The sequence below is a fragment of the Anomalospiza imberbis genome, chromosome 19 (assembly GCF_031753505.1).
Source record: "Anomalospiza imberbis isolate Cuckoo-Finch-1a 21T00152 chromosome 19, ASM3175350v1, whole genome shotgun sequence".
NCBI lineage: Eukaryota > Metazoa > Chordata > Aves > Passeriformes > Viduidae > Anomalospiza > Anomalospiza imberbis.
In genome coordinates this window covers 9,567,766-9,581,400 of record NC_089699.1, presented here as the reverse complement: position 1 = coordinate 9,581,400, position 13,635 = coordinate 9,567,766, and the positions used below count along the sequence as shown (strand labels likewise).

The 13,635-nt window shown below is 40.1% G+C and overlaps 1 protein-coding gene across 1 annotated transcript in view; it reads left to right on the top strand.

The window, feature by feature from the left end:
• The window catches only part of CA10 (carbonic anhydrase 10), a 178,585-nt gene that overhangs the window by 138,458 nt on the left and 26,492 nt on the right, over positions 1–13,635 (top strand). The window contains exon 4 of the mRNA XM_068209647.1: positions 459–644. Within this exon, the coding sequence (XP_068065748.1) occupies positions 459–644 (186 nt within the window). The remainder of the gene's footprint in view (positions 1–458; positions 645–13,635) is intronic.

The following is a 13,635-nucleotide window of genomic DNA, read 5'->3' as shown; positions in this document are numbered from 1 at the left end:
ATGCAGCACCTTTACTTTTCGGTAACTTTGTTATAAATATTAAAAGAAGGGGGGGAAATTAAATTTCAGATTTGTTCAAGTGTACTTTAATAACTTATGTCAGCTGAAATGTTCCCATTTCCTGTGCAGAAATTTTCAAATGAAGCCATTATTCAGACCTGGCAAGAAAAGTACTCTAAAAACCTACTTAATTAGAAATGCAACAGTCCTATTTACCGCGTCAGCCCAAGGCTAAAATGTGTACATAGGGTTTTAGCAAAATATTTGAACACATAGTGTAAGGTTCAAAGCAGAAATTGAAGTGTGACCTGAGGTTGGTTGTTTCATCTCACAACCACAAGATGCATTGCTGTATTTGAGTGAAGGCGTGTAAAAAGCAGAACCACCAATCAGTTTGTAAAATCTGCAGATTATTTTGAAAAAATCCTTTCTTTTTCCCTCCTCTCCACTTTGTTTAGGTCAGTGGGACGATGTACAACACAGGGAGACACGTGTCCCTGCGGTTAGACAAGGAGCACCTGGTGAACATCTCTGGGGGCCCAATGACCTACAGTCACCGCCTGGAGGAAATCCGGTTACACTTTGGCAGCGAGGACAGCCAGGGATCAGAGCACCTCCTCAATGGCCAGGCCTTTTCTGGAGAGGTATGTCACCGTGGGGGGTGATACCACTAGGAATTACCCACCTCTTATTTCTGCCTGAGGGTATTTGCAAGTTAATCTGTAAAAATGGTTCTCCTGTAGCCATTCTGAAAATCAGGGAATTGTTTTATTTCTTTTTTAACTAAGCACTGCAAATTTTGTGACTTATATCTCCAAATGACACTGCTGTGTTTACTGTATATAGAGACACCCTCTATCCTCATCTGTGCTGCTTACAAAGTAATCAGGTCTCTTTGGATGGGGCCTTTATGTCTCTTGTAAAGGCAAGTATGAGATTAACTACAAAGTAATGCTGGAAGTGCTTCAAATTCCCACAGAAGTGCTACTTTTGCTTCTCACTGGTGTGTAACACTTCAGATTGAGTACCATCCTACCTTTGATTCATGCAGAAACAAGGCGACACTTGATTCTGGAGATGACTCCACAGAATTCTCCTCAATAAATAAAGTTAACTGCACACATAGTCCCTGACAGAATAGTAATGCTTTATGTTAAATACATGTCTATAACATGTATTTCCTGTCCCAAGAAAGACCATAATTTCTTGATCCTGTTACCTATTCCAGAATGGCTCATTATTCTTGCTGGATAAATATTTTAGTGGCTTAGATGGAGCCCTTTTTCAAGATTTACAATAATGTTTGCAGACTTTCTGGGACAAAAAAATGGGATCCTTCCATTTTCCTTATATAGGAATATTTTCTCATAAAAGAGATGCATGAGGTTTGCAGTACCCCATCCTCCTCCAGCTTGGCCGTGGCTGTGAACTATGCAGTGTCCAACTCCTAAAACTCAAAATAATGCTTCCACAATAATTGTGTGTTACTTTAGGGATTATTTTTAAAGCCACTCTGTTACCATTCTTTCAGAATACCAAAAAAGAACAGCTTTTTCATCATAAAGCACTTATTTTCTCAGAGATGAATAATCAAATTAACATCTGTATTATGCATCACAGACTGGTGATGAGTCACTTAATGTGTGGCATTTTCTTTGGCACTGAGCAACAGCAGTTATTTAAGAGTAAGAAATTAATTGTAGCATTGTCACATGATGATGTTATAATTGATAGTATTCATTGGCTTTGTTTTATAAGCTACATATAGCCTGTGGCAGCTTTTTTTGTGAAATTACTAATGTCTTACACAACTGATTTTGGTTGCCTTTGTTCAATTCTATAAGTGAACCCCTCATGCATTGCTCCTATAAGCGCTGAAAGTAAAGGATGCTGTACTAAACAAGGTCTTTGCTTTGCTGTTCAGACACATGAGAGCAATATTAAAAAAAAAAAAAAAGGGGGACTGAGCATGAAAGTAAAAATCTGGTTGAAACATACCATGGCACTTGTGATGTAGCACCACCATTTCAGATGCTTTTAAAAGAGATTTTAAGTTTTTAATTCATCAACCCTAGACTATAACAGTGTAAAAATGTAAAGCATTGTTTGGCAATACTTATTGTTATTAGCTAGGCTCTTCTAGTTTTTTGAAAGTTGGAGTTCTGAAGTACTATTAATATTTGGTGTTTTTTAACAGAGACCTCAACATTTCGTAATAAAAGCAGAAAACTGAGCTTAGTGGAAACTTCTGTCAGTCAGGCACAGCTGGATCTGCAGTGTGTGCAGGATTCGTCTTCTCTGAATCCTCCTGCAGTGAATAGAAAGAGCTCAGCACCTTCAAAGGATTAATCAGTCCTGACAGCCAGAGCTGGCTCTCTCAGGACAGGACAAATCACTCTGTGGAGATGCATTTCCCTTGACAACAGAGCACAGACAAACAGCAGGCAGAGGAGTTGAGATTCAAGGACTCCCTTTCAGATACTGAGATGAATTCTGTCCTTTGAAGGTGTGTTTTTCAAGGTTTCAAAATCTGTTTTGGGTAGGTGGACAGGTGAACTCCAGCAAGGTCAAGCATTAATTACTAATTTGAGCCTATACCCATACAGTTAAGTCTTTTTTCTAGAACACACTATTCCAAAGTACAAGCCCAGATGCAAATCAGTGGTGCTGAATGACTGCATATTTCCAGGGAAGGGCAGCAGCTGATTGAGTTCTTTGAGTGTCCATCCACCCATGCAAGTGCTGTCTGTATAAATGAGGGCTCTCCCACAAGCTCTCAGCGCTGGGGGATGTAACATCTACATCTCTCAGCAGTGAGAGGGGGAATGCTGGAAACAAGCCAGCTGACTTCCTGGGAGAGTCTTTGTGATGTCACAGGTGCTTTCAAGGCTTGATGCTAATTGCTATTCACTCTTGCCTTAGATAATGCTGTCAGTGGAGATGGGATAAAGAAAAATAACTGCCTAGGTTCATTAGTCTAATTTAGCTGGTGCAGGTAAGAATAGCAATGAATATTTGCTGGCTTAGGCTTCAGGAGCCATGACTGCACCGTGTGACTGCTAATTGCAGACTGAGCTGCCAGGGCTGGCCCTGTTACTGCTGGTTTCAGCTGTGTCGTACAAACCCTCTCTGGGTTTTCCAGAAACCTCTGTTTCACTGGGGAAACAATTCCCTCGTTACCAAGAAGAGCGATTGTGCTGGTTTTGCTTTAATTGCGTAGTGAGGAGGGAATGAGCCCAGGCACTGAATTGATGTTCTAAGAGAAGCTCTTAAGAGCTTCCTACGTGCCTCGAAAAAACCAATTGCTGGCTGGCTCTGAGAATTGGCATGCTAATAAGCCAATTAAAGAATAAAACACGCCCCTGTGAGCTTCACATTTTAAAATGAACAAACCCCAGGAATTTTTATTTTTTTTTCTTCCGCGCTGAGCACAGGTGACAGGCCAGGCCGGTCCCCTCCGCGCGGCCGGGTCCCTTCGCAGGGAGCCCGCCAGGCCCCGGCCCGACAGGGCCTGCTCCGATATAGTGCTGCCTGAGCCGGGTCCCGCTCAGTTCGGCTGAAATTCTGCTGCTGCTGAGTTTCGCCAGAAACCACTGGGCAGGGGGGAGCCGTGGGCCCACGGGTGCTGCCTCTGAGTTCTAGCCTGGCTGCCGAGATCCTAGCCCCCCCACCCAGGGCAGCCGCCCTTGTTCTGGCCCGGGCCCCTGCTATCCCGGCCTAGCCCCCACCACGAAGCCTAAAATTCTCCACCTTAACTGCTCCAGCCGTTGCCCGGGTGAGATACTCACCTTTTTAGTGCACAGATGAAACCTACAAACATCAAATCTTTCTCTCGAATGAAAGAAAAGAGTGAAGATACATAGAGAACAACATAAGACATGAAGGTCAGTAAAGAAGTCAAGTCCCAGATGGGAGGGATTGAGGAGATGCCTCAGTCCTGGGCTGAAATCCTCTTGTAAGGCTATGGAGAAGGTATAATTGGTATATCAGGCTCTTTTTCCCTGTAACTCATTGAAAAGCATAGGGTGATGAAGCATTCAAACTGTAGATACGAGCAAAGGCATTTATGCTAACGCAAGCAGGTGTTGAAGTAGCTGTGATCCCATGAGAAGTTTGAACAGAGAGAAATAAGAGTGATGAAGACCCTTTGCCCCAGGGAAAGAAGAAGACCTCTGTTCCCAGAGATGAAGATGATCTCAGAGATAGAGAGATCTTCGCTTTTGAACAGCTCATCCTTAAAATAGTACCCCATAAGTTGACATGGCCCATAAACGCAGCTGTGGGAAGGCTGCAAAAGATGGGAGAGACTTCATGATTGCAGATTTCCGTGTGGCTGCTATTTGTGGAAATTAAAAGCCACGAGAGAACTGCTTTCTTGTGAAGAAGTCTCCATAGCATGACAAGAGAGACTTCTCTCCCTAAGTGAACTGAAGAAAGACTATTCTAGAAGTGATAAACTGACTGAATTGTTTTTGCATGTTGTCAGTGGGAAGGGGGGGGGAGGATAAAAAGTGTTTTGAAGGGTTTACTCTGATTCTTATTATTCTTTTAGTTCTGTTAATAAAGTTTTTCTTTATACCCTTTAAAGTTTAAGCCTGCTTTGCTTTTCTCCTAATCCTGTCTCGTAGCAGAAAATAAGTAAGTATATTCTAGTGGGTGCATAGCGTTTGCCAGCGCTAGACCCACCACATTAATCTATTCCAGTAGATCCAACCACATTTATTCCTGCTGCTCCTTTCCTCCATTCCCATCCATGTCTCTCCCCTCACTTTCACTGAGGTCTCCAAGTCATACTAGAATCAAGACACTGCAGAGAGATGGGGCACTGGGGAGAGGGCAGGGGACAGGACAGCACCTCTCCCTCCTAGCGCTGCAAGACTCAGATTCACTCAGGCCTAAATTAAATCCGAGTCCAGACAAAGCAGAAGCCTTTAAACAGCCCCAATTCACCTTGAACCACCTGCAGTGTTCTTTATACATCTGGAAATCCTACCTGATGTCCACACTAAGGAAGTAGTTTATTTTAGGGACCTTTATTGCCTAGTTCTGCAAGTGAGCAGGAACTCAGAGCAAGTTGGAGAGCACTGGAGTAATAACATGGGATGAAAAACAGGCTAGAAATAGCAGATTGCTTCAGAATGTGCTGTGGACAGAATGATACCGAGAGGCTGGTGATTTCCAGGATTTAGCTTATAACTAGGTGTTAAAGACTGTCAAAAGAGATTTCTGCAATCATCTGGTTACTTTTTAGCCCCCAATTATCACTTTAGTCAACAGAATAATTGAACTAATGTTTAAATAGTTCAAGTTTAAGGGCTTTAAACTGTGTAGCAGATTATCAATAGGTTTGGCACTGGTAACGTGGAAAGGCAGGCAGGCTTTGGAATGCTTAAATAAATAAATGGAGTATTTACTTGTCCCTGTGATATAGACTCGAGTGAGTTTAATTCCCTGTTCTTTGCAGGAGCATCCTACTGTATTATAATGATTAAAAGAAAATCTTGGCTTAAACAAAGTCTCCAACTAAGACACCAGTCATTTGTGTCTGCTGCCTAATGCCTCTATGCAAAACAGGTTTTAATGCTTCAGAGTCTCTGTCATTTAATGAAAAAGCCCATTTTCCATTTAATCAGCAGAATTGGCCTGAGTGCTGTAGCTCAGGCATTGTCTGCCTTGTTAAAATAAAAAGGTAACAGTTTCCAAAAGGTTCACGGTAAAAATAGGACCCTTAAACTTTACCATGTGGCAAAGTCATAAAAAACTTTTATGGTCAATTTTTTTTCCTAAGCATCAAAATGAAAAATGTGCTGCAGGAGACCTCAAATCACTTGGCTGGTATGCATTGTGACAGCCCTATCACTGCCAAGGCAGAAAGTCAAGGAGCTTAATTATTTGGGGTTATGCACTTTTCACAAACTCAGTGGCTGGACACTTTCAAACGAGAGACCATAGTCCACAATACATGAAAAAAAAAAGTCTTCTTTGCCCACCCTTCCAAAAACCCATGGATCAATTATAAACAAACAATTATTTAATTAATTACGGAATTATTAAAATGAAAGCAAGAACTGGATCTGAATAAATGGACAAGTATTGCTGTACACACACTTTGGAGCTGAGATTTACTGCTGCTAAAAGCTGCTGAGAAAACCAACACAAAAATACAAGAAAATGAAGATAAAAGGGAGAAACTGGAAGTTCTGAAACACCACTCTCCTCTTGCTACTGCCATTTCTTTCACTGCAGGCCTGTTCTGTGGGAGTAGGGGACTTCTAGTGATAGTAAAGGATTACTTATAGGGAAATCAGTGTTGTAAATCCAACTTGGGATATTTTTAGAAGCAGGATTGTAAGATAGACAGCCTATGAGCACCAGCCAACCAGCTGGGATAGTTTAATCCAGCCTGCACCAGAATTAGAGTACTCTGAATTGTTAAATCACAAACAGTGGCTCTGTTACTGGGACCTTCTGTACACCCCAGACTTGCCTGTGAAGTTCCAAACAACCTCCCCAAAACACATCATGGTGGTGTCATTTATAAAAGAAAAGCTTGAAATCAGATTGTATTAGGGCATCCTCCTTCCTCTTCCTCAGGGAGGAGGATTAAATCAGTGATGCCATTGAGGAGGGAGGACAGGAATCACTGCTTCTTCCTAAACCCACTCCTCCAGATGCTCACAGAGCCAGCTGTGAGCAGCCCCTGCTACACCCCAGCATTGCTGCCAACAGCTCAAAGAAGGAAGTTCAAAATTCTGATTTTTCAGTTGTCACAGGCCACTGGTATTACATTTTGGAGCCTCTATTGGAAGTGGAGCAGGTAGTTTTTAAGTACTTCAGCCAGAAGATAAGTTTACAGTATTCCAATGCTTATTAATGTTGAAAAATCAGCCTCTGGAAAAAGCATCAGCTGAGGGAACATGTGTAAAGGAAGGGAGACTTAGTAAGATCTCTATAACCTTCAGATTAATGTTGAGCTTCAAAGGAGAAAGTTGGTAGATAAAGACTTAAATTGCTATAGGAACAGAATATAAATCAGGGAGAGGTGGTAGTATTGTCATCACTAAAGTATAGGGAGACTGCTCACATAAGTAATTCAAAATCACTGGGACATGAATATGTGCTTCAGTTGTAAGAATGCACCTCTGTCCTCACAAAATATTGCAGATGGCTTCACCCCAAATTTTATACAATATCAATAAAAAGCAGGGTTGAAGTCCAAAAAGACTTATTTACAGAATATTCTGCATTGAAGGAACCCACAAGGATCATCAAGTGCAACCCTTACGTGAATGGCCTGTACGGAGTTATTGTGTTTTTCTAAACCAAATTCAATTTTATGTTTTAAGTTAAATGGGTTTTTACTGCTTGTTAATATAACAAAATGCAGCTGGTGTTTCTTACCATGAAAGACTCTCCTTCTGAACTACTCGGTTGGAGCCCACAAGAAAGATTACTTTCCAGAAACAGAACTGAAACTTTTGTGGTATATTTTACATCAAAAGACACTAAGTGCTAAAAATGCATCTTAATCCTTACTGACCTTCAAAAGCTTTAACTTTTCATGTTTAACTTTGTTGGAGTAGTTGAATTTTAACTTATGTTCCTGTAATTTTTTGGCTAGACAGTCATCTTCAAGCCACAGGTAAAATACACTTGTTAAATAAAAAATCCCAAACCTCAATAGCCATGAGAAGTTCTATAATCAGTTGAAGGTGTAGCAACTATAAGTCATTAATCATAAATATATAAATAGAAAAAATACACAGCAACTACAACTCATTTCTATAGGAATGGCCACATTGCCAGGCAGCACCAGGATACTCTCGCAGTCACAGGTTTACATTTAGTGGCACTGTAGCCACACTGCCATTTTCAAAGGAAAATTAGATTTTAGAAATAGACTGGTTTATCCCTCCCTTAGGAAAAACCTTTAATTACGCAAATCAAGTTATATGATGACCAAATTTTATAACAGTAATAAAGAATTCTATTTCATGTATAATCAGCTTCTCCTATAATAAATAGCATTCCTGTTATTTTTTTCGCCTTTCCAAAACTTGATTAGCAGTGGAAATACAAATAAGTCTTGATTTTTTTTTTTCAAGGGAAGAAGCTACAGTGCATACTACAGGCCTAAGTGTAGTGCATACTACAGGCCTTTTATGATAGTTCAGGCAAAACAGGAACAGTCAAATGGTTTTATTTGTGGCAAGTTGTAAAAGGGTGTTTCTCTTGGTGGATAAATCCCAGAAATTAAGTTATTGCCTCAACAGAAATCAGGATTGAACCTGATGCAGCTATAGCTCTTCATGGATAGAAACTAAGAAAAAGACACAGGGGCAGAATTACATATTTATGTATTTTAGCAGAAAGACTGACAATAACATATAATAGAAAGGAGCAGTAATTTAATTTTATAATCCCAGACAATCATTAGAAACAATTTGGAGATTGAATGATGTTCAGAACAAGTGTTTAACCCCTTCTAAAATATCAGACTGAATTTTAGGTGTCCAAGTAGGATTTTGATCTTTGCTTTAGGCTTTCATTTCCTCAGATTACTGAGGTATTTTCATGGTCACTGGAGTTGAATAGTTATAGTTCACATCAAATGAAGAACCTTTACAGCAGTCTTTTAGTACATCATCATTCTGATTATTTAATCATGCTAAAATTGCACTAAGCTTTTTTTGGAATAATTGAATACATTAATTTCAGGCAACAAAACAATACAGAGGCACCTGATTTCTGTAGATCATTAGCTGATTTCTAGAACGCATCTTTAAATATTTGAAAATTTTGTGTATCGTATTTAAGGGAGTTTCCCTTCAAGCACTGAATGTCAGGCTGTTGAACTTGGGTACCAGCTGCTACTACACTGATGATCTCCTTGTCATTTCCACTGACATGCAACAGGACATTCACTTCCAAATCAATTCTAGCAAGAACCAGAAATGTTTCTCTCTTTGCTCACTGAAGCCTGAAAACATCTACGTTCCCTAGATTTCTTCATGTTTTACTAAAGCACATGATTATTCCTGGATTCTACATAGCAAATTCCAGGTGCTTGATATAAGGAACTCCATTTCTGGGGGTCACATTTTTTTCTTTTTGTCTTTTGCTTTCTGAGGATTTTGGGATACAAGCCCTATGGACACTGTCTGCTTTACACTGAATTTCAAGAAACTCTACAGGCATATTTTTAGAGGGGTTGTATTTCGTTATCTACACATACGTGGGCATTTCTTGCCAGAAAACTTTCCTTTGTTGGAAACTACTTTTCTGAATTTTATGAACTCTCCATCCATTAGTAGAATTGCAGGAAGCATCCAAACAAATGCCAAGCTTTGTTGTGACAATGTCAGTTCATTAATGTAGCATGTGAGACAGCAAAATATCTGCATGGAATAATAAATATTGAATTTCTTAGATACCAAGTGAAGCAGATTCCTTTAGAAATAAATACATTTTTGCACATGTTTACTTTTTGGTTACCAACTGTTATCCTTTTGGGGGGAGGGTGAAGTGGAAGAGATTGTCCATGTACTGAGAGCACAGTCTGTCACTGTCTGTAATCTAAATCCCTCTGGTGCCTCAATTTTAAAATCCAGCTTCATAAAGCAATAAGGTGGAGTTTTTCTGCTTAGAGTAGCAGCTGTAGGATTTGCTTTTTTAAACCACTGGAACATGAAAACATTCAGCACTCTAAACCTCCAGTGTCACTTTTGGAGTATTCACTTTACCTCATTCTAAATTATTATCATTTGCTTGGGGTGACTTCACTTGCCTACAGGATGACTCTTCTTTAATTAAAGAACAATTTACCTCTGTAGGCAAAAAACAATGTGCATTTTGAAATGGGTTTTGTTTTATGTCACTTGGTAATCTGTTTTCCATTACACCTTTTGTAATTTTTAACTTTTTCCCCAAATATATTTAATGTAGTGTTCCAAAGAAAGGAGCAATCCTACTAACAACCTGTACAAAAGCCCTTGCAGCTACTATGGGCAACTACAAAAGAAAATAAAAAGCAATGAAAGGCATTTTATAATTTAGCAAAACAATAAAAACCAGCAAGCAGTTACTGTAAACCTTACCTTGGACAAAACCCTCATAGAGACTGGTCTGGGGTAAAAATATGATTTGGCATTTCTGTACTAAGTGTGGACTGAAAAATCCCTGTTACCGTCATCTGTCCTCACTGATAGCACCCCTGAGATGGATGAGGGATGCTGGGTATCAGATAAGAAATAGGAAAGTCCAGGGTTAATGACAGATGAACCACAACACTGAGGATCCAGTGAAGCTCCTGAGCCTGTTTGGTGCTGAGCACTCACACCCCACACAAGTTTGTCTCAGTAAATGCTTAAGTGGGATCAAACCCAGCTAATTCTGAGAGCAAGCCCAGCGCTTGCACTCAGACAGTGGGGAGTCAATTTGGAAATTTATCTTTAGTAATTTTTATTTTACTCCGTAAAAATGGAAGAGCTTCAGACAGCAAATGTGACCCTAATTCCAAACAGTCTGAACTTGCTGGCATAGTCCTCTTGTGGGAGATGGGAATTCCTGGCTCAATCCTGTAGCCAGGACAGGCACAGAAGGCAGCCACAGCAGGTTTTCCTCATCCCAAATAGATGTGCTAGTCACTGTGGTCTGGGACACAAATGGGGATTGGGAGCACCACATCCATCTAGGACGGAATGAGGCCAGGAGGTGTTCCAGCTCCCACTTTTCTGTCCTCTCCGGGAATAATCCCTGTTTCCTGATACACGGCTCCCTGACCTTCAGATTATTTCTGTAGCTTCAGCAACTCTTTTGATAGGTCTTTGTCCCTTACTTTATGTTTAACAGTTTCTTATGACACTTTAATATCTTAGCAAAAAGCCAACTAAATCATATAAATTCTATCTGCCTTTTTATTACATTTTCAGGGATTGCTGGGAGTGGCAGAGTGAGATTTTTCATTTAGAATACTGACTTGACTTTCCTCCATCACTGTAGACCTTTCCTGGCAGGCACTGCCTCCCAGAAAGTGAAAATACTTTAAATTTGAGGTATTTCATTTTAGCCATCTCTGTAATTTCCATAAAGACTGAGAAGGAAATACTGCTAAATTTTGTTTTCTTTAGACAGAATTGTGATAGATAATGGATTGGGATGTTTTACAAACAATAAAAGGAAGGAAAATTCAGTTTTGTTATAATTTCAGAAGGATGTCTTTCTAAAATTATTAAAATTGTAACAGTTTTTCAGGCATAGCTACTTTTAAAACAGCATGCAAGTGGTAGCAGCCACAATGGCATCAGTGCTAACACTCTGAAGAATTAAAATTGACAAGGTTAAGCCACATTTATTCCAAATCAGTTTTCTTTCCATTTATCTTTAATACCTCACATTTATCTGTCTGCATTCTTGTCTTTGTATAAACTAAGTGGATGTTACACCATACACCTGCCAAAATTTGATGGTTTAAAATTCAGTAGGAATTAATTATGTTCAGCTACTTTTCAGTGCTTTGTTTGGGGTTTTTAATGTACCTGCCATGAAAACATTGTGTCACTGACGATTTGCCATAGGCACATTAGAAAAGCACCATATACAAAAGCACTATTACTCTGAAAGTTCTATCAAAGCCAAAGAGAGTTCTGGATTTTAGCTAGAAAAGGCAAATCCATTACTGTCCATCTCCTTCCATCATCTAAAACTTTATTTACTTTTTCTTATCTCTAAGTATGAACATGCCACTACTATACTACTCTGCTAATAACAGAACCAGTTGGCAACACAGCCTTCATCTGCTTAATCTTGAGTGTAAGACTGGCCAGAAACAGCTGTCACATGCTCTCAAATGCAAAATTCTTATTAATAAAGAAAATAGATTTTTTAAAATTTCTTTTCCAAGGCATGTTCAATGTGAACAATATATATTTGGTGTATTTGGTTATATGAATCTTTGCTCTTCTCCACTTCAGCAATTTCTTTTCCATTTCCTCTGACAATCAAAGCACAGAGTGATCAAGGCCTGAGCTATCAGTCCCATACAGCACTTCCAGCCCAGCCTGATGCTTTGAAGTCCATGTTCACAGCACAGCATGGGGGGATGGTCCCATGCTGACAGAAGAATCAATCTGACAGCATCCATGGCTACAGGAGCTCAGCCACCCAGTTCTCATTACCTGCTGCTCTTTTGCCTCCCTGAAGACTGAAGTATCCTGGTGAGGTTGTGCAGACCCAACTTCTTCTTCCTGCTCCAATCCACCAAACTCTCAGTGCAGCACTTGCACTGCACTAAAGTTCATTAAATAATGCATTAGAGGAGCATGGCTTTCAAATTGGGGTTCTGCTAAGATTCTCCAGAAGAAGCAAACTTTTACCCTTTTTTATATTTTATTTTCTGGGAGAACAGAAAAGCTTATGGTAATGGGCTTAAATGATAAATTAGCATACTTGCCTGAAATAAGGAGTTCTGATTCAGAAAAGGATAAAAGAATTCTTAGTACTACTAAGAGTACCACTGTCAAGTGCTTTAGAAGACAGGTTAGCGTTCATTGCTTGCTCTCTTCACATTAAAAAAAACAGGTAAGGATCAATAAAATATCACAAAAATATGCTGATAATAAAAACATCATTAAAAATGTGTAAAGCATTTGCAGAACAATACACCATGGGCAGAATGTGAAGCACTCTTTACCACACACTCCCTTAGCAGGACATGCCTGTATTTCAAAGACAAAAACTAATAATCAAAGGGCCAGACAGGGCTCCCATCCCAGTTCTGAGTATTGTGGTTTTGGAGCTCATGGGCTGTTCTGAAGAGTATTGTGACACTGAGCTGTGGAGCCAGTTTTACTCAATTCACGAATTAGTACATCAAGACTGCTTCAGTTATTTTATATTTTGTCAAATTTTGTTAATTTTTTTCCTTCAGAGCAGTGGAGGCAGTGAGGTATTTCCAGTGAGATGGCTCATGGACAAGCCTTGGGGGGTGGTGCTGCTGTTATTTCAGCAGTACAACCCAGCCGTGACCCTTCCTGATTTGGGCATGTCTTGGTTTGGAAAGACAGGTATCTGCTAAGGAAGGCAGGAGCCTCCCCTGAAATGGAAAAATGTAAACACCTTCCCTCCAAATTGTTATAAATTAAGGGGGGCTCTCAGGCAAAAATATGGGAGCAGGAATAACAGCTCTTTATTAGGGAAGAAAATTTTAAAAAGGAAAAAAAAAAGATAAAGTAAGCAATGCAGTGAACCAAACACTGACAGAGTCAGAATACAACCTGACACCCTGTTGGACAGGGTGTTGACAGGAGTCCAATTGGGAATTGTGGCTGCAGTCCTCCTGGAGTGGCAGGTGTGGTTCTGTTAGAGCAGTGATCCTGTAGAAGAGGGCGTGGTCTTCCTGCAGTGGAAGAGGAAGCTGTTCTTCTAGGAAATCCAGTGCAGGAAAAGCCGTGCTGGTGTTCCAGAAACTCAAGATTATATCCAGGTAGGAATGCTTGGCTCCTCCCTCTGGGCGGAGCATCTCCCAATGGGATGTTACAGTTCTTATCAGTCACACAGGGACATTCAATAGCCCATTATCAGCAGGTGTCTCCCCTGAGAGAGGATTGGTTGTGGAAGAGATAAGGAAAACTGCTC